The following is a 21529-nucleotide window of genomic DNA, read 5'->3' on the forward strand; positions in this document are numbered from 1 at the left end:
CTCTCTAATTGTCCTTCTCAGTTGCTCATCCATCCCCTTTAATGCTACTAGCGGTATCTGTGGGGAGTACGGAAACGGGCTCCCCATTACTTGGCAGGCTCTACGCCACATCTTCCTCCCCAGGTCTAGTAATGCAGGCCCTTTCCCTTCCAGTGTTTCTGTCAACCACATTCTTTCATTCAGGAAATAAGGTGCACACTCAGCCCCCAACAATTTAGACTCTGGTGTACGGTCCTCTGATAACCATCTGGCCAAACATTGAAGTTGGCCAGCTTAGTAATAAACCTCAAAATTCTTCAGTCTAATCCCCCCTTGTTCGTATGGGTTCTGCAACTTCCACAGTGCTATTCTATTTCTAGAATTATGCCAAATGAACCTCCTGCAAATACTCTTGTATGGAACATTTGCAAAATAATGTAGTAACGTGGGTAATACCACCATCTTCAATAGCGCCGCTCTACCCATCATAGTCAAAGGTAACCGGGCCCAGAACACCATACTGCGTTTGATTTTTGTCACCGCCTTCTCTGTATTAAATTGTGTTCATCCTCAACATTGTGATATATATCCACCCCCAGGTACCTAAAAGTATCAGTCGTCCATGTTATCTGTAACACTGGCAACTCGTGTCGTGGTGGTCCAACGTATCTGCCTAGGGGGAATATGATAGATTTATTGGGGTTGATCATTATGCTAGAAAGTATTGCATACCGCTCCATTACCTCTAGAATGTATTGTAGGTTTCTTCAGGATATTTAAGGTATAGCAACATGTCATCTGCGTATAATGATATCAAATGTTGACCTACCTTCGTGCTGATTCCCACCTCCCCATATTGTTGCGTAAGATATATCGCTAGAGGTTCCAGTACCAAAATAAAGAGCATCGGAGACCAAGGGCATCCTTGTCTGGTGCCACTGCTCAGAGTCCATCGTTTCGATGTGATCGAGCCTGTTCTGACTCATGCCACCGGCTCGCTGTATAGCAACTGGGCCCATTTCAAGTACCCTGGTCCCATCCCATATCCTTTCAGAGCAGCCATCAGCCACGCCCCTTTGGCTGAGTCAAAGGCTTTCTCCGCATCCAGTGAGACTATTGCTATCTCTTGGGGCTTTCCTTTGTCCGGTCTATGACATGATGCAGCCTCCTGAGATTATCTGAGATACAACTGCGCGGGACATGCTCGTTCTGATCAGGGTGTATGAGTTTGTTTATATCCATCCTCAATCTGTTAGCCATCACTGCAGTAAGTGTCTTGCTATCCTGGTTGAGCATCGAGAGTGGTCTACAAGATCTGCAATCCGTGCTTGGTTTCTCTGGTTTGAGGAGCGGAATAATAATCGCTTCCCTGAGGGTCTCGGGCAACCTACCTCTGTCAAAGGCCTTGCTTAACATGGCTAACATTAGTGGAAGCAAATCTGCCCTATATGTCTCATAGAACTCGCTTGGGAGCCCATCCGTGTTGTTGGTGGGTAGTGTCTGGATTACCCGCTCCAACTCCTCTAACGTAAGTGAGGCCTCTAGGTTCTCCCTTTCTGCATCTCCGAGCTTGGGAAAACGATCTTAGTCAGTGTTTCTAATAGGTCTATTTCCTCAGTGTGTTTGCATACAACTTCCGATAGTATTCATAGAAGCATTCATTCACTCCCTCTTGAGTGTCTTCCATCAACACATCATCCCTTTGTATTTCCCTGATTGCCTGTCTGGGATTTTCATTCCTACATAGCAGGCAAGTATCCTGCCTGGTTTGTCACCCTCTGCATGTTGCCTCTTTATATATTTCCTATAGTTCAAGTTACTTAATCTCTCCCAGTGGCCTCTGTATTTTTCCTGTAGATGAAGTATGACTTCCGCCTCCTCAGGGGAGCTCCCTCCCTCATGCGTTTTCGCCTCTGTTTCCTTTTCCGTGTCTTGCAATGCCCGCAATATGCCTCCTTGTAATGCTTTTGATTTAGCTATTGCTTCCACTCTCACTACCACTTGAATGCTTCCCACAACGTGCCGGCTAATTTCACGCTACCTGTGTTATGCTCAAAGTATTCCTTTATCACCACCCTCAGGTCCTCCCTAAATACTGTATGTCTCAATGCCTCCTGATAGGTCGCTGGCAGCAAATATATAGTCCAACCAGGTGTGTAGGTTGTGTGGGGTTGAATAATGCAAGTACTCTCTGTGTTGTGGATGGAGCATTCTCCACACATCTACCAATCTGAAATCATTTAAGAGGGCCCCCAGGGCCTTTGCCACTGTGGTGGGCTTGACTACTTTCTCATCTGATCTATCAAGCTTGGGGTCAAGTGTTCAATTAAAGTCTCCCCTAAGTATAACTGCCCCCTTCGTATATGGGCTGACCTTTGCATATAAGTTCCTGAAATATATTGTGGTACCATTATTCGGGGCATATATGTTGACAATGTTTACTTCTTTGTTTTCCACTAACCCTTTTAGTAATACCATTTTGCCATCCATCTCTGCATTATGTTGTAGTAGTTTAAATGGGACATGTGGTGCTATCCATGTGATAACCCCTCTAGCATACATAGAATATGTTGCACCTATTGTAGTCCCTTTCCATTTCCTCATCACCACCTCTAGCTTGTCCCTGGTGAGATGAGTTTCTTGTAACAATGCAATTCCTATCTTCTGCCTCTTTAGGTACATCATGACTTTATTCCGCTTGATATAACTGTTTAGCGCCCTCACATTCCAGGTCACTATCTTCAGGTCTCCCATTTCAACCGTTCCCTACTCCTCCTGACTCCACTCCCATCCTCCGTTTCTTAAGAGATGGCTTATGACTGTATGCCTCCCCCTCTCAACACTCCAAACTCCCCTTCCTCCCCACGCTTAGCCCCCCCAGCCACCCCATAAACCACTCCAACTCCCACCCCAACTCTCCCTCCCACCCCCCCAGCATCCCACACAAACTCCCCTTTCAAACTCCCCAACTTGTTGCCCAGCTCCATCCCTGGATCTCAGGCTACCCCACATATAATCCCTTTTTCGGCCTAGCCGATACTTGGAACACAGCAGGGGGATACCGCCCTACCAGTATCCCAACTAACATAGCTACTGGGGTTGCTAGTGCGTTCCCTTAACATCTCCCGTTTCTGTATTACAGTTAATTCAGGCTTTGTGCTTATATGTCGAGCTCCCTATATTGCACTCTATAGACTAGTCCAAAATCAATGTCATCATTCAAGGTGCCCTGCCCATCTGTTCATATCACATTACTTCCCTAATGGGCTCTCCCTCATTCCTTCGCTCCATCTCCTGTCTGGTTCTCCGCTTCCGTCGGGTAGTTCCGCGCATCGAGCCATGTCATTGCTTCCTCCGGGGTGTCAAAGAAGTGTGTCTTTCTCTCATGTACCACTTTCAGCTTCACCGGGTACAGCAATATGTACTTGAATCCGGCCTTGCGTAGCCTCCTCTTTATGGACACATAGTTCAATTGTTGGCGTTGTACCAAAAAGGTATAGTCTGGGTATGCCGTGACAGTCGCTGATCCTCTGTTTATGGTTCCCCCTTTTCAGAAGTGCTCCAGGATCTTCTCCCTGCCTTTATAGTTCAATATTTTCCCTATAAGTGGGCGGGGAGGTGCTCCTGGTCGTGGACGTCTTGTCATGGCTCTATGCGCTCTCTCGACTGTAAACCTTGGGTAGGTGCTCCTCCACTTATCTCCTGTAACAGCATATTCTCATCATAGTCAGTCGGGTCCTGACCTTCCTCTCCCTCCGGGAGCCCTACAATACGAATATTATTTCTGCATGGCCGTCCTTCTGCTTCCTCCGCCCTGAGCTACAGGTTGTGTACTTGTTGTTTCAGTATCGCGACCTGCTCAGCATTCACAGTGCAAGTATTGGTGCTGACCTTCACTGCCTTTTCTAGCACACCTGTGCGCTCTGCCAACTTTCTGACATCCTGTCGCAACAGATTGACATCCACGCTCACTGCGTCAATTTTTAACTCCAGCGATGTCCGCAACACAGCCATGGCCGCGTCAATTTTACATTCCCACAATGTCTTCAACTCGGCTATGGCTTCCAGGATCGACTGGTCGTTTTGCGTGTGGGATCCTTCCCCCTGTGTCTCTGGTTTATTAGGTCTCACTACTTCTCCTGTTGGAGATGATTTGGCAAAGTCCTCCATTGTTGGTTGTTTCCCTCTAAGTATACCCCCCTTGGCTGCCATGTACACTGCTGGGGTGGGATGATCTCCACCTTCGGTGTTAGGCCACTCCTTAGTCTCCGCTCTGTGCCCCCGATATTTCCGGATGTGTGTTGCCCCCCACGTTGCGGTCTTCTGCCTGTGGTCTCGCCCAAGCGCAAACTTATCTGTCCCGGCCTGTTCGGCTCTCTTAGCCGCATAACACTCCACTACTGGGTTGTCCAGGACTTCTTCAGGATTGTCTTTGTCTGGTAAGGAGGGGAGCTCCAGGTGCCCTCTTTTCAGCCTTTCTTCGCTCAGTTACGTACATGCCAATCCATCCGCTTGAGGCTCTCTATAAATTGATCACACCTTGTGCCATCTGGTGGTGTCTTCCCTTGTCTGTGTTACGGACCATCTGTTGTGTGTATCCATCTCCGTCATAAGAACGTGTATTGTGTTTATCTCAAGTGGCTCTGCCCTCTGTATTAGTAAGTCGCTTTTTTCCCATGCACACGGGACAGCTATCCTCTCTTTCCCAACCGTCCTCTTTGCGGTTTTCAACCTGCCCAAAATAGGCTTTTCACTTCAATGGCCTTCCATTGCTTGCTGTCCTCGGTTGGTCTGTGGTGGGCTCCCTTTGATCGTTACGCTATGCCTCGGATGTGCCCAACCCTATGCTGGGCCGAAACCCATATCACTTCCCAGTACGGCACCTGTAAGGCACCCGTGGGGCGGTCCGAGTCTCCTCATGAAATCTGCTACCCATCTACCATCAATAACGCTCTGGGGTGCCCGATGTGTTCAGTTGGGTTCCTGCCGCTTAATTGCGCTGTTAGTTGCATTCACCGCTGTTTTTCTGCAGGCTTGGTATGTGCTGTGTATCCAGATTTATGCATACATCTCTGCAGTCCCCAATAATGGATCAGAGGCCTTCTTCTGCCCCTGCTATCTGACTTAGTGCTGGGTGTTTGTCTAATCAGCCGGCGCCCGCCATCTTGGATTTCGCCTTCTTCCTGCCGATAACACTCAAGGTCAGCAGTCGGTATTCTGACCCATCAGCTGTGCTCCTCGCATGTCCGCTCTTTTCACTTCACTGCCTGTCCTCACCATCGGCCTCACACTTCTATGGCAGCTCCCTTTATGTGTGCGCGGCTCTTGTGTATTATGACAATGTATCTGGGCAATGTATCCAGACGCGATCCATTGCATCACGGGCTGCGCACAGCCCATGCTCATAAGTGCTCCAGCTGCAGACTTGCCAGCCCACTCTGCTTCATTACTTTGTAGCGTGCCACCTTTCCGTGCCAGGCCGCGCTATACTTCTTCAGGCGCAGCTCCTTCAAAGCTCCGGGTCTAATACTAGCTTCGAGCAGATGCCATCATTAGTTTTCGGTCCAGGGACTTCCGCACTTCTCGTCGCCGTTCTAACCTCGGCAGGCTTTGTTTTCTTTGCACAATGGAGCAGCATATGCCCTGTGCCTTCCCACAGCAGGGGTACCAGTATCACATTCTATAGTGCAAGTTTGAAGTCCATTATTGATGGATCAGCGTCAGATCTCGGGAGCTCTCAGGAATTGCGTCCTAGCTCATGGCTCTGTAGCCACGCTGCCCTTTTTTTTGTAGTTGTGTGTCTTTTGCTTCCATTTCAGGAGAGAAGATGATGAACTTCACCAATGTGAATAACTGTTCGTTAAGTAGGGATCTGAAGTGTAGATGCACAAATCATAATATACAGGCCTTTGCCTATCACTATGGAATGACCGCTATTGCGGGTTTATGTATTATATTGATGGTATTATTGGGGCTTTATTGGGGGAGTTTGTTATGAGGGAGGTCCTATAAAGGGGGCGTGTCACTGTATTCTTAAACGGGACACTACATATAAATGTTAATAATATTAGTGGAATTACATACATTAGTAGCAACATAAATGTTAACAATAATAACGGAAATACATATGGGGTAGCAATAGTGTTAATAGAAGTATTGGTGATGATTATAGCAGGCACAACACGACAGCGAGCGTATGTGCACAATTGGCAATGAAGGTGATAGTAAATAGTTTGTTTCCAGTAAATTGAGGACTGTTTAATAATTCAAAACAATATATTATCGCTAGCCATGTTAAGGCCGGCACCCCTGAGAGCATGCATAGAATAATGAAAAGGGAAGTACGAAAGAAGTGTGATACATATCAAGGGCTGGGTTTGGATGCGATTGAGGCTTTACCCCACCCCGAGTTAATCAACAGTTGGTATAGTGACATGAGTGTTGTGGGAAGAAACTTGAATGGAAGCTGTTATGTGTGTTCACTCATTCCACACACGTCAGGGGCTCCTAACGTGTTTTCATCTCAAGCAGCCCCAATTATAGGGGCACAATGCCTAGTTCATCTTGCGCTATGCAGAATAAAAGGAATGTTCCAGGCAGAGAGTGTGCAACTGCAAATGGTGGGTCCAGATCTTGTGAAGTGCAACGACAATCCAAAAAACATCAAGTGTGTGGAGCTACCCTATTTGATGGTGAAAGGGCGTAAACATGTCAATAACAAATGGCAGGACAACACACTACCTTGCCTGGCCGAAGGACTGGCATGTAACATATGGCAAGGAACTGATAACAAGGGTGGACAGTTTCTATGCCCAAATATGGACAGATCATTTCACAAAGCTGACGTGGCTTGCAACAATGGAAAAGCCAGATCGAGTGGACAGGGAAGAAATATATGGACTTTGTTTTGGCAGAAAGGGTATAGTCTTTGTCGGCTCGAAAGAACGTTGCAATAAGACCCTCCTGATTCCGACATTAAGAAGGGAATGGCAGCTGTGATGGATTACTACTGGGTCTGGCCGACAAGCTTACTTGCACCTCCCGCCATTATGGAGGGGCTGCTGTTCACTAGCCATACTGCACTCAGTGCTACTAGTAATCCCAGATAAACACCCGAAGGGGGAGCACTGCCTGCCCCCCCTGTATTCGATAAAAAAGAAAAAGACCTGTTGTCCACACAAGCGTTCCGCATCCTGCAAGGGAGAGGACAGTTTCAACAACTAAAGAGGAAGAAAGGATCGAATTACATATCCAAAGATTCCTCCGCATTGCTTGATGAAATACCAGAGGGGTATCGATTCTTCAGCTCAGCAGAATCCTTTTTTCGCATCTCTGCTGTTGCTGGGAGTGCAGGCCACAGCAAACGTCAAATGGCTGCAAATCGTGCACAGGGAGCTGGTCCAGCTCGCGAATGACACAGAGAACGGGTTCACCATGATCAAGGTGAAGTTGCGTGCATTGAGACTTGATGTTGCAAAACCGCTACGTGCTGGATATGTTAACAGCAATGGAAGGCGGGGTTTGCAAAAGGTTTGGCGATTCCTGCAGCACATTCCTACCTTAAGAAGATGCAGAGAACGTGTTGTTATCCCACATCATTGAAGTCGACCATGACCAGGATGATCGCATTAAGAAGGAGGGAGGAGTACAGGAGAGTGACTGGTTCACCTTAACATTTAACTGGGCCCCGTCTTGGCTCAGAGCGATCATGAAGATGTTGATGCCCATTTTCCTATTTGCCCTAGTAATCTTCTGCACCTGCCAACTGGGCCTCTGATGTTGTGCGAATGCGGCAACCGATAGTGCAAGAATGATGGTATCAATTGGGGCTCCAAAAGCACATTGCAAGGACAAGAGATAGTGAAGTACAGACTGATATCCCACAGAGTGTCCCTAAGTATGAAATGCTCCTCATCCCGTAAGTTACCATAGTTAGGAGGCAAGGCCTGCATGGTGAATGCAGCATTTCATGCACTAAGCCCTAACTGCGAAACGAGGGAAACCTCCAGCCATGTTCAAACTCCCATGAGGACAACCCACACCCCCAACCACCATAAAGCTCATTCATTGTTCTAACAGGGTTGCAAAGATGTGATGTTTTTCTACCCACAAGACTGAGATCCTAAACCGGCACCTGGTGTGCATGTTATCTCACACTGGCCAAAGCCTGACCTGGCCAGGCGACCACGAGTTATAGCCCATATAACTGATCAAGTCCCAGGATCTTTGAATTCCATGACACCAGGTGACCTTCGACCACTAACCCTAAAGTAACAAGTCTTGAATTTTTAAAGCGAACTGACAGTGCACGTCTTTGAGCTATAATCATATGATAGGTATTGCAAGGTGCTGGGAGGGATACATAGTTCAAAACGAGGGTGGAGACCTTGGAGCCGGATGGCGCTAAAGAGGGTGCATGAAATGTTTGTGTGGAGGTCAGAGTCCCCCAGAAGCTCCTTTGTGCCAGTCTTAAAGCCTGCCAGGTGCACAGTATAATGATGAAGTAGCATTGTATTAGGAGTGTAATTAATTTGTCCTTTGACCAGTGGTCGAAGTGAGCGGGAGCGGACGGGAGCGGTGCTCCTATACTTTTTTAACTTAAGTTTTACAGCTCCTATACTTTTCTTTTAAAAAGAAACCGTTCCGGAACGGTTTCGTTTTAAAATAAAAGTGTAGGAAGAGGTTGTAACTTGCACTTTCAGTTCACAGCACTGAACATTCTCTTAAACTGCAGGCAAATGTGGTTGGGGGTTTGTATTGTGTATGGGAGGGGGCAGGGCGATGGGGTTTGTGAGGGGCGGGGCAGGCCTGTAGGGAACATAGCTCCACTACTTCTTTTCTTACACTTCGACCACTGCCTTTGACCTTCGTTAATGAGAAGAAGATGATCCCTGCAGCACCCACGTGATAGAAGATGGATGGACTGGGCTGGAACTAATGACCTGGTATTTTGTCACAATGACAATGTGTCTCCTCTTAAATTTCTGCCTGTACCCTTTTTCAAAAGAACGTTCTTGGAGCAGAGTTCTTTGCTGTTGCTCTCATCTTTGTGCGAGATCAAAACTTGTTATGCTTACAAAATCGACGTGTACCTTTCTTCCCTAGCGGGTTGTATTCTCTCTGGTGTGAGCGTTCAGGAGCGTGCCTTCCCTACTCCCCTGGTTCCCTCCCTGAGTTCTTTCAATTTCTCTGCCCTTTCCAGCCGTCTTTACCTAGCTGGGCATTTAGGGCCGTTACCACTTATTACTTTTTCTCTGCTAAAGTTGGCTGGGGAATAACTTAGCTCTTCGGTCACTTAGTCTCTGCACTTCTACCACAAGCTTCTTCACAAGCCTGTGCTTTTCTCTCTACTGTCTTGCCTCTCATCGGCTCTTCGAGACCCTTTAGACGCAGCATCTGTTGGACACATGGTAATCTGCTGCTTTATGACAGCACATGATAATCTGCTGCTTTATGACAGAGGATGAGTCCTCCACTGGGACACTGAGGGATCGATCTGAGAGGATTCTCCGCACTGAATCAATGTTTCTATGACGTTGCTAAGCCAAGTTGCTAGTACTATCAATTGATACCAGAGTGAGCGCCAGTACTGTTGCTAGTCAGTGGTGATAGCTGATACGCCTATCCCACATTCCTGCCACAACTCTCTCCTTCCTTTATGATAGGTGAAGTGTGCTTCCACTCTGCCTTAATGCACACATAGAAAACATCTATAGGCACTGAGAAACAAATCAGGAGGTCATTTTACAAATGTCCATGATCAGTGGTCATTACATGTGTGCTCATTAAGAAATGTGTTTTCTTCAGAAAAACCGGAATCCCCAAATTTGAACTGCACCTAGTGATAGACGTGACTTTATTACGAGATGTGGAATCTTCAATTTAGCAACTTGAAACTAGCAACCCCTGTCTTGTTTTACACAAGATTGTATAGTAAGGGCGCCTATTTTAGCTGGTTTATTGACTGAATTGTTTAAGAGTTCTAAGTGCTTCCAACGAGCGTCAGTAACTTTACATGTACCAGCAGAATTGTTGCTAATATGTACAAAATGCGAATGGCTACAAAGAAACCAGCAACATGAAATTAAATGGTGCAGAAGTGATAACCTCGTGAGTGGCCTTGTGACAAATAATCCATCAGCAGTAAGGGAACTAAAAATACCTTGATCACGTATTAGAACCCTGGGGAGAGGAGGCACTTTGCAATCCCCAGAGCAGGAAATGGAATCCCCCTGAGTGGCACTCAGGCGAGAGCGTCCCTGTCCCCAGACCCATCCCTTTCCCCAGACCCAGGGGCTTGCCCATGACACTGTGGATCTGATCAGAAGCCACGAGCTGTTTCAATGAGCAGGTAGCTTTCAGAAGACTGCAATGCTGCAGAGTCTTCTGAAAACAGGCTGCTTGACTAAGCTTCAGAACAGGATTCTCCCTGTGACCTGAGTTATCACATGCACAAGCATGGCCCACGTTTCAGGAAACAGACTCAGCAAGGGAAACTGATTACAGAAACATCCAATGCATCACACACATGTTGCAGCTTCCCAAACTGGTGTATATGCCTGTAATGTATAGACATTTTTTAACTTACGGCAAGTAGTTTGACCAATCAAAACTGCAAAGCCCAACTTCCATTAATTCGCTCAAAAGGGTTTCTTACTGAATCATTTTAAGATATGTTTCAAATTTAAAATGATGGACATTCTTATTATGCAAATCGCAAGTATTGGGTTCTATGAAGAGATACTGTATTGCATGGCGTAGACTGGGGCCCCTCGGTCCCGCCACCCCTTCAAGTATAAGAGGGTTCCCCCAGTAAATTATTTCCACATCACCCCTGCCCAGTGCTGGTCATTGGGGCGGATTTGCCCACATCTGAGAATCAGCAAAATATGTCTCTGTGGATGCAGGAATACCATATACAGCCTTCAAGGGTTTTAATGCTTTTAATTTGCTTTGTTCCTGTGCTGAAGCCGGGCTTCGAAAACAGACCATCAGGATGAAAACGTACCCACTACCACTTGAAGTCTGATGGGGTACATGCGAATATGCCTGTTAGGATTGCACTCTGCAGAACATTTCCAAGCAAGGTTTGTAGGTGTAAAAGATGGGCACTTTATATATTTTGCTTGCACCATCATAGGAAACACTCCTCTTCTCTTTGGTTAGTAGCCACGCGTTAATTAATTAATCTCTTGAAATAAAACTGTTTATGAATGGAAGGGCCCAGGAAAATCTCCAGTGTATTCCAACCCTCCCCAAAGATCTCCCACCCCACAACCAGCCAGCCATCGCTGGTGTGATCCCACAGTTAATATTTTCCTTTTTTAGCACTACTTCTGCCAATCCTCTCACTAACCTTTTGCACACTACCTGCTCCCTACATGCGAGATAGCCGCCAGTAACAGAGAAAAGCGACTTATGCCCTTTTCTTCATTATGATGCGCCATCTTGTTTTGTATTGTTCTAAAGCAAATCAGGTTCATGCTGTTGCTGTGGACTCGTTTTCCTTTATTAATAAAAGGTTATTAGCACCCTGAAAGGAAAGCCAGGTACTAGTGGCCTTAGGTATCTCGACTGGAGGACGGACTTGGCCGATACCTGCCCTGAGGGCTTTGGCTGGCAGGCTGACATCGGCACTTAACGCTACAATAAACGTTCGGGAATTCTTCCAGGTTCCAGTACGCCTCCTGTTAAAACCTCTGGTACCAGGGTGCACTTTAACCTGGGCACAAAAGGGGTTAACATGGAATACATCTATTGCTCGTTTCTAGCGATGACCTTCTACCACAAGCCACATGTCTAGCTGCAGGCAATTTAACAAATAAGGTAACACTGATACAATGAAAGGACAAACAATACCTGGCAGTTGTAGCACGTTTTCCGAAGGACTTGTTTGTGGGGCTGAATGTCACTCTCAATGCCGAATGATTCCACTTCAGTTCCAGATGCGGAGGTGTCAGGCATAGTATAGTGAATCGTTGCAAATGGATACCAGCTTGATGGTATTTCCTGGTCGGATCCCAACTCCAACTTGCAGGATAAACAATGTGGCTGATCTGGACCTTTGTAGACACAATTCACATTTTACTGTTTTGTATCTTTTACAATTCAAATCACTAGTTATTTCATGTGAATGCTAGTAATCACCCATCCACTATACATAAGCTATTCAGGAACTCATGAGGTATAAAAGCAAGAATTAAGCTGATAACTCGCTGCTTTTACATAATTTCAATGCATTTGAAAATAGGGGCACAAAAAGGATTTAGCATTTCAAACATGCATTAACCCCGCCCTCAAATGCCCCGTTTGTTTGTCTGCATGAGATATTCATACGTTCGTAAAACTAATGGGTTTGCTTTGGAATCCGTCTGTTTTTAGCACCTGTTAAAAGCATGCAGATTCTAGGCCAATCCATTGTAAAGGCTTTCTTAAACACTTACAGGGTAATTCATAGAATTTCGCAGAAAAGTGTCGCAAGCGGCGGGCGCAGAGTGTCCGCGTGCGATTGTCTGCGCCAGGCACGTGCGCTAAAACCGATTTCCGCGCACAGCGTATTCATGGATTTTAGGCTCCCAAACCAGCCGTGGCGCAGAGTATCGCAGCGACCCTGCAGCAGCGCCAGCAACGCCCCCAAGAACGCCCTCGCGCAAGGAAAAGCCATCAAAATCGCTAAATCATCGCAAAGGGCTGCGCTAACCCTGGACCAGTTTACAGGGCTGCCAAACAAGGAACGCAAAGCGGGTAACGTGCATATCAGGGGTACGCGTGAAGTTATACACGCAATTAGCCAGGCTGCCAGGGTACGTGTATTTCAGGGGTGCGCGGGAAGTTCAACACGCGATAGTCCAGGGAACGTGTATTACAGGGGTACGCGGGAAGTTCAACACGCGATTGTCCAGGGAACGTGTATTACAGGGGTACGCGGGAAGTCTTACATGCGATTAGCCAGGGCACGTGTAATACAGGGGTATGCGTGAAGTTATACACGCGATTAGCCAGGGTACGTGTATTACAGGGGTACGTGGGAATTATCACACACGATTTGGCTGGGTACGTGTATTACAGGGGTACACGGGAAGTTCTACACGCGAATCGGCTGGGTACGTGTATTACAGGGGTGCGCGGGAATGATCACACGCGATTTGGCTTGGTACGTGTATTACAGGGGTGCGTGGTAATGATCAGATGCGATTTGGCTTGGTACGTGTATTACAGGGGTGCGTGGGAAGTCCTACACGCGATTGGCCAGGGTACGTGTATTACAGGGGTACGTGGGAATTATCACACGCGATTTGGCTGGGTACATGTATTACAGGGGTACACGGGAAGTTCTACACGCGATTCGGCTGGGTACGTGTATTACAGGGGTGCGCGGGAATTCTCACATGCGATTTGGCAAGGTACGTGTATTACAGGGGTGTGCGGGAATTATCACACGCAATTAGGCTGGGTGGGTCCTCACAGGTGTTCCCTGTACACCCTCCACGGCCCCAGCAGGCAGCCCACAAAACAGGGGACTACCCTGCACACCTGCTCATGTCCCCCTGCACCCCCAGCCCCCAGCAGTGCAGGGTCACCCTCCACCAGGCCCACACTCATGTCTCCCACCACCCCCACCCCCCAGCAGTGCAGGGGCACCCTCCACCAGGCCCCCACTCATGTCTCCCACCACCCCCACCCCCCTGCCACCATGGGCAGCCCCCACCAGGCCCCCACTCATGTCTCCCACCACCCCCACCCCCCTGCCACCATGGGCAGCCCCCACCAGGCCCCCACTCATGTCTCCCACCACCCCCACCCCCCAGCAGTGCAGGGTCAACCTCCACCAGGCCCCCACTCATGTCCCCCTGCACCCCCACCCCCCAGCAGTGCAGGGTCACCCTCCACCAGGCCCCCACTCATGTCTCCCACCACCCCCACCCCCCAGCAGTGCAGGGTCAACCTCCACCAGGCCCCCATTCATGTCCCCATGCACCCCACCCCCCAGCAGTGCAGGGTCACCCTCCACCAGGCCCCCACTCATGTCCCCCTGCATCCCCACCCCCCAGCAGTGCAGGGTCAACCACCACCATGCCCCCACTCATGTCCCCCTGCACCCCCACCCCCCAGCAGTGCAGGGTCACCCTCCACCAGGCCCCCACTCATGTCTCCCACCACCCCCACCCCCCAGCAGTGCAGGCTCAGCCTCCACCAGGCCCCCACTCATGTCCCCCTGCACCCCCACCCCCCAGCAGTGCAGGGTCACCCTCCACCAGGCCCCCACTCATGTCCCCCTGCACCCCCACCCCCCAGCAGTGCAGGGTCACCCTCCACCAGGCCCCCACTCATGTCTCCCACCACCCCCACCCCCCAGCAGTGCAGGGTCAACCTCCACCAGGCCCCCACTCATGTCCCCCTGCACCCCCACCCCCCAGCAGTGCAGGGTCACCCTCCACCAGGCCCCCACTCATGTCCCCCTGCACCCCCACCCCCCAGCAGTGCAGGGTCACCCTCCACCAGGCCCCCACTCATGTCTCCCACCACCCCCACCCCCCTGCCACGATGGACAGCCCCCACCAGGCCCCCACTCATGTCTCCCACCACCCCCACCCCCCAGCAGTGCAGGGTCACCCTCCACCAGGCCCCCACTCATGTCTCCCACCCCCCCCCCACCCCCCTGCCACCATGGGCAGCCCCCACCAGGCCCCCACTCATGTCTCCCACCACCCCCACTCATGTCTCCCACCACCCCCACCCCCCAGCAGTGCAGGGTCACCCTCCACCAGGCCCCCACTCATGTCTCCCACCACCCCCACCCCCCAGCAGTGCAGGGGCACCCTCCACCAGACCCCCACTCATGTCTCCCACCACCCCCACCCCCCAGCAGTGCAGGGTCACCCTCCACCAGGCCCCCACTCATGTCCCCCTGCACCCCCACCCCCAGCAGTGCAGGGTCACCCTCCACCAGGCCCCCACTCATGTCTCTTACCACCCCCACCTCCCTGCCACCATGGGCAGCCCCCACCAGGCCCCCACTCATGTCTCCCACCACCCCCACCCCCCAGCAGTGCAGGGTCACCCTCCACCAGGCCCCCACTCATGTCTCCCACCACCCCCACCCCCCAGCAGTGCAAGGTCACCCTCCACCAGGCCCCCACTCATGTCCCCCTGCACCCCCACCCCCCAGCAGTGCAGGGTCACCCTCCACCAGGCCCCCACTCATGTCTCCCACCACCCCCACCCCCCAGCAGTGCAGGGTCACCCTCCACCAGGCCCCCACTCATGTCTCCCACCACCCCCACCCCCCAGCAGTGCAGGGTCACCCTCCACCAGGCCCCCACTCATGTCCCCCTGCACCCCCACCCCCCTGCCACCATGGGCAGCCCCCACCAGGCCCCCACTCATGTCTCCCAGCACCCCCACCCCCCAACAGTGCAGGGTCACCCTCCACCAGGCCCCCACTCATGTCTCCCACCCCCCCCCCTGCCACCATGTGCAGCCCCCACCAGGTCCTCACAATCCCCAATCATGTGCGTAATGGTCAGCCTCCACAGCCAAAAAGCCCTACCAAGTAACCCATTCACCCACATGGAAATGAAAACACATGTTACACCCCCAATGTTCATGAAGCAAATGAACCCATGTCCGTCACACACAGATTTTCAAATTGAATGGGAAAACACACAACATGACATGCATGAAACCAATGAGATGAAACCACACAGTGAACAATGGAAAAAAAATGTATTGGACAAAAATACGAATGGTAAAGAAAGAAAAATAACTACAATGTAAATGTGAAAAAATAAGTTGCATGTCCGCATAAAAACACAAAAGTAGAAAATCAAATCCATAAAATTTTGTCCAAAGTGAAATGTAAAAACTCTCCATGCAACAAAGAACTATGTACAAAAATAACAAGGGTCCATCATCACAACTGAACTAAGGAAACCTCCTAAAAAACCTACCTAAATATCAACTATATACAAAAAGTGGAGCAGTGTCCGTCGACTCCAAATCATAAGAAAAAACAAAGGAAACCTAAACCTAAAGAACTATACACAAAGGCGGCGGGCAAGTCCAGCGGCTCACTCCGTGGTGTTCCGGGCCAGGGCATCATCGAACTCCTGTTCGATGTCCCGGAGGCGGTCCAGTTCCATGGCCCTGAGGGTCCGCAGGGACGACGCCGTGTCCTCCTCCAACCCCCTGCGGATTGCCTCGAGGCACTCGGCCCGCCTCAGGGCCCTCCGCATGGAGTTCTCCGCCCTGACCATTGTGAGCCGCGCCTCTTCCGCCCGCCGCCGCTCCGCACCTATGGCGTGGCCCAACCGCTGCCACACGGAAGACACTCTCTGTCCTGGGTCCTCCTGCCCTCTGGCCGATGCCTGCCCCTCCGATGTCGAAGGCCCCGAGCCTTCATGGCTCCCACCATGTTGCTGCTGCTCTGCCTCTGCCCGTGCACTGCCTCCTGCTGCCTGCACATCCTCCGCCGGCTGGGGTGCAGTTGTTGATGTGGCCACCCCTGCTGGACGTCCGACTCCCGACTGTGGCAGGGATGCCTCCTCCACCAGCCTGGCCGCACTGTCAGAGGCAGCTCCACAGGGCACCCAGGTGACTGATGGGTGGGAAGATGGCACAGAGGACGACTGGCGCGTAGGGGGTCCAGTTGAGGAGGGGGGTCGGAACAAGCCCCATCAGACGGAGGAATCCGGTCTGGGTGACCTGTCCCAGCAGGCTGACGTGGTCAACGAGCCATTCGAGATGACGTGCAGTCTCTCCATGAAAAGACTGCAGGTCACCTCGCATGGCCCGTTGACGCAACGCCACACCAGCCAGGACAGGCTCAACCCGGACCTGGATAGCCACGTCCGCAGGCAGAGGAAGGCCAGTTGACGTCAGCTCATCCCCTGCCTGGAAACGGGTCTGGACGTAGGCATCCCTGCTGGTGCAAGATGATGCAGGGACAGGATCGGGGACAGGATTGCACACAGGCACCTCCGCGGCGGCCTGTGCTGCCTCCTGTCCCTGGTCCTGGACTGCACCACTAGCACCAGTGGGATCCCCACCTCCAGACCCCGTCTCTGGTGTTTGCACGGCCTCCTCCTCCACCAGACCCCCCACCAACCTGGATGACTCCGTGCCATCTTCCCCTGTTGGGCCCTGTGGGGTCCCAGCTGCCCCTTCTGCTGCCGAGGAGTCCAACTCCAACCTCCGCCTCTTGGACCTCCCCCCGGCAGCTGCGGCCTGGGATGCGGCACCAGACTCCTCACTCCCCGACGAGATGACAACACGGGAGGGGAGCCGGGCCTTGCGTCTCCGGCTGGCGGTCGGATCCCCGCCGCTGTGCTCCACAGCACCTTCTCCGCCCTCTTCATCAGTTGACGCTGCAGACAGGGAGAAACAAAACACAGGCATCAGGGCACTGTACAATGGACACATACACACATGACAGTTGCACATGAGTGGCATTGGCAAACCTCAGACATGTCATCACAATCCCCAACACACATGTCATTGCAACTCGCACACATGAGCCATACCACAGCCATATCGCAACTGCCACCACCATCCATACACATACAACAGCATGAGCAGCCAAAGGTGACCCAGACATCACATGCAACACAGGAAGTGCACCACACATGTACACACACCACCACACTTGCATGCATGTGTACACCTCTGCCAAGTGTCGCACTGTTCAGACGGGCATCCATGTCACATCTGCCAATCAGGCTTACACATACCGCAGTCACATGCATCCATGTTGCATCACTCTTGCACCCTTGTCAAATACACACACATGCACATGTACACAGTGCTCATACATGCAGCCCAATACAACATACATGCGTGACATCACGGACATGTCTACTTACATACACATACATACAAACATGTGTGCACGCACAACTGCATTTGCCATGCAAGCCTACACACACAAGCACCATCCATGTCTCACACATTACAGCCCTCGCATGTGTCAGCCCCACGGCCATGTACACCCCCACCCATACTCGACCCCATACAAACAGATGTGCAACCTGCACAATACCGAATAATCACCACACGCACTGCTCACAATCAGGATGCATGTACACTCACCGCTCGACTCCAGACGGGTCTGCTTCTCCAGGACCTGGACGTGGAGCGCTGGGGATATGCGTTCCAGGACCCCCATCTGTTCTTCCGACAAGTGGCCCCGGCGCCCCTTGGCATCCGCTGCCTTCAAGAGGCGCCGGGCCTTGTTCAGGGTCCTGGACCTGAATTCATCCCAGCGCTTCCTGACATGTTGTAAGTCCCGGACTGCCACCCCCTCCGCGTTGATGGCAGTCACGATGTCAGTCCAGATCCGAGTCCGTCCTTCCTTGTCGGCGCGGGAACTTCCGAAGAGGGCATCATACTGCCCCAGGACTTGCTCCACCAGGACACCAACTTCGGTGGCACTGAAGCTGGTGCCCCTCTGCCTCTCTGGCCGGGGGTTGTCAGTGGTCACAGATGGTGTTTGCCCCGACATGACAACCCCAGAGGCAGGAGTGGGTGGGCAACTGGGTCCTGGGGCTGGGCTGTGGAGCGATGGAATTCCAGTCGGGAGTCTTCGGTACCAGCAGGGGTGGTCACAGCAACAGTACCCCTGGCTGATGTGCAGGCAGCAAATGGCAGTGCACGTGGGCAGCAGGCAGTCAGGCAGCAGCAGATGGTAGGTGGGAGTGTGCTCGGGGCTCTGGGGGGCAGTAGTTCGGCCTTCTGGGCAGGAGCGTGATCTTCCGTGTGCTTACGCGTGGCCAGCTTGGTACGGAGTGATTTGGCACGTGAAAATCCTGCACGTCAGCGTGAAAATCGAGGAAAGGCCCTTAGCGCGTAAGCGCGTCAGCACGCATACGCGATTCTATTGGACCAAAGGCCCTCAACGCGTAAGCGCGTCTGTGACGTGACCCGCACGGGTGTTTCCCACACAGCACGTGATGACAGAGCACACGTGGAAAGACTGCACGTCAGAGTCTCATCGCGTGTGATTGGTGGAAATGGCCCTACACGCAGAAGTGACAAAGCGTGTAATTGGTGGAAATGGCCCTACACGCAGAAGTGACAAAGAGTGTAATTGGTGGAAATGGCCCTAGCGCGTACACGCCGCGTAAGTGACGCTGGACGTGTGGGCCTGTATAAAAGGTACGCGTAGAACACCACTTCCTTGTACGTGCTTTTCGTGGAGAGCGAGTGGGTGAATTCTGTACTTCTTGTCGTTTCACACGCGATTTACTTCACGGCGTTTCAAGTTCGTATTCCCTGTTACCTCTGACAGCTTTTTCTCTTCTTTCGCTTTTACTGGTTTACCTGGGCCTGTTCCTTCAAACAGTGTTCCCTTCTACTGTTGTCCTGTCTCCTCAGACAGCGTACAAATCTTCTTTTGGCGGGGGTGTTGCCAACCAAACGTGCTCCTTTTACACGCTCGTTTACCAGGCAGACGGTGAGTCACGCACGTATCTAACATCTGTGCTTGCCCCGTGTGTAGCCTACCCCTTCAGAGGTCATTCTAGGCTGCGTGTGACACACATACGTTCATTCTTGTGTTTCTGGGTGCCACAGCGTAGTGCAGGTTTTTCTTTCTGCACACGTGGTCTAGGAGGGGTTGCGTGCACGTCATCTCCCTTTTTTGGGCCTCCTGTGCGTTGCGTGACCCGTCATCTTTCCCCAGGGGTTACATTCAGCCTTGCTAGAGCACTAGGGTACAATTACCATCTGGTACCCAACCCCTTTGACCCCCAATTGCCCAGGACAATAGTCTACATCCACTCCCATACGCACATTAACATCAGTGCCATGGCTGGGAGGCGAGGATTCCGTAAGGGTGGCAAAGGTGGAAGAGCCACAAGTGGTGGCCGTGGTGGATCCGGTAGGGGACGTGGTCGTAACTTGCAGGGTGAGCCTGTCCCCCCATGTGTGGAGGACCAGTCATGGGCACCCATAATCCCCCCCTCCCCCCTCCCATTGAGGCTGATGTGGCTGACACCATCCATGCTCAGCCCTTGTTGGACCAGCCCATTGTGGCACCAGACCTGGCTGACTTCATGGCTGACTTCCAGGTCAGCAGGGCTACGACACGTGCGCTGGTGCACGTTGATGCCATCATGCCACGTGGATCTGGGGCAGCAAGGTCATCTGCTGCACCAAGGAGGCAGGGCGGAGAGGCTGCAGGGGCAGCTGCGGCTCCATCCACCCCAGCCCTCACACACCCAGCCAGGACAGTGTCGGTCCTAGTCCATGCTGCTGACATTCCCCCTGACACCATCACACTAGAGCCAATGCCTGCACCAACTCCCATGCTGAGTGTGCAATCCCACACTCCTGATACAGAGTCCACCAGGGCTCCTGCCCCTAGTGTCCAGAGCGGCGCAGGACACTCAGGATCACCACCACCTTCCAAGCGGAAGAGGAAGAGTGCTCGTCCGGCACAGGCTGATGCCCCAGACACGGCTACACAGTCCGGCCCGTCCAGGAAGCCCAGCTTCACGGATGACGAACTGAATGCACTTGTCGAGTATGTGTCCGGACATGACAACGAGAGGGTCATTGTTGCAGGATCCAAGACCACACCTGCACAACGCCAGGCACACTGGCAGACCGTTGCGGACATCGTAAGTGCCCTTGGAATTGTGAGGCGCACAGCCAATGATTGCTATAAGCGCTGGAATGACCTAAAGCGCAGGGCAAAGAGTAAGCTGGCCTCAAGTCATGCCGCAACTCTAGTGACTGGAGGTGGGTCTCCAGTAGTAGACATGGAACTCACTCCACATGAGTCAGTCGCTGGGACCTACGTCACGGAGGAACAGATCCAAGGCGTGGGAGATCTGGCTGATTACGAGGCATTGTCCGGTGAGTGCACATGCATGTGTGTGTCATCCATGTGCATGGTGTGTGTGTAAGGGCTTCTGTTTGTGTGCCAGGTGAGAGTGTGTGCGCCTGAGTCGTATGGGTCAGCCATGTGCTTCATGCAATACTTCCTGCGCAGCTGCATTTGGCCATAGCAGTATCCCTTCTGCCAACAGTAGACAACTAGCCCAACTGCACGCCAGTTGCTCTTGAAGTGTCACCTTGCCACAACATATTTGCTTATTTTTCACTGTTCATTCAGTCAGTTTGTTTGCATTCCACCACTTTCACTAGGCATGTCGCTGTCCACTAGTCACATGTCTGACATGGGTATGGTAAAGTGGAGTGACTTTGTTACCTGGATATCATTTGTACACACATGTCCCTGTGCAATTGGACCATTTCAGACTGGCAGCTCCAGGTGAAAAATCTGACCTGTTAGAATTAGAAAAGCAATTACATGCGGGAACTGGACTGAATGAATAGGTGCTGCCCTCCTCTCCATCTTCACTCAATAGCAATGGTACATGCCATCTGTGTGATGGCATGTGTGTTTCACCTGGCAATCACAGGCCAATGTGTGATGCCACTGCCAGGCAGCATGCAGAAAATGTGTTCATCTTCCATCCTGGTGTCATCAGTGTGTGCCATTTGCCTGCACTTCATACGCAGTGAGGGTGCATGCATGGGAGGGTTT

At 51.5% G+C, this 21529-nt stretch overlaps 1 protein-coding gene across 3 annotated transcripts in view; it reads right to left on the minus strand.

Moving 5' to 3' along the window:
- The window catches only part of STON1 (stonin 1), a 402444-nt gene that overhangs the window by 46203 nt on the left and 334712 nt on the right, over window positions 1–21529 (minus strand). For all 3 annotated transcript variants that reach the window (XM_069608405.1, XM_069608406.1, XM_069608407.1), the window contains one exon: window positions 11839–12041. In XM_069608405.1, coding sequence (XP_069464506.1) covers window positions 11839–12041 — 203 coding nt within the window. The remainder of the gene's footprint in view (window positions 1–11838; window positions 12042–21529) is intronic.

This window comes from Ambystoma mexicanum, chromosome 4q, assembly GCF_040938575.1.
Source record: "Ambystoma mexicanum isolate Mex_15411 chromosome 4q, UKY_AmexF1_1, whole genome shotgun sequence".
NCBI lineage: Eukaryota > Metazoa > Chordata > Amphibia > Caudata > Ambystomatidae > Ambystoma > Ambystoma mexicanum.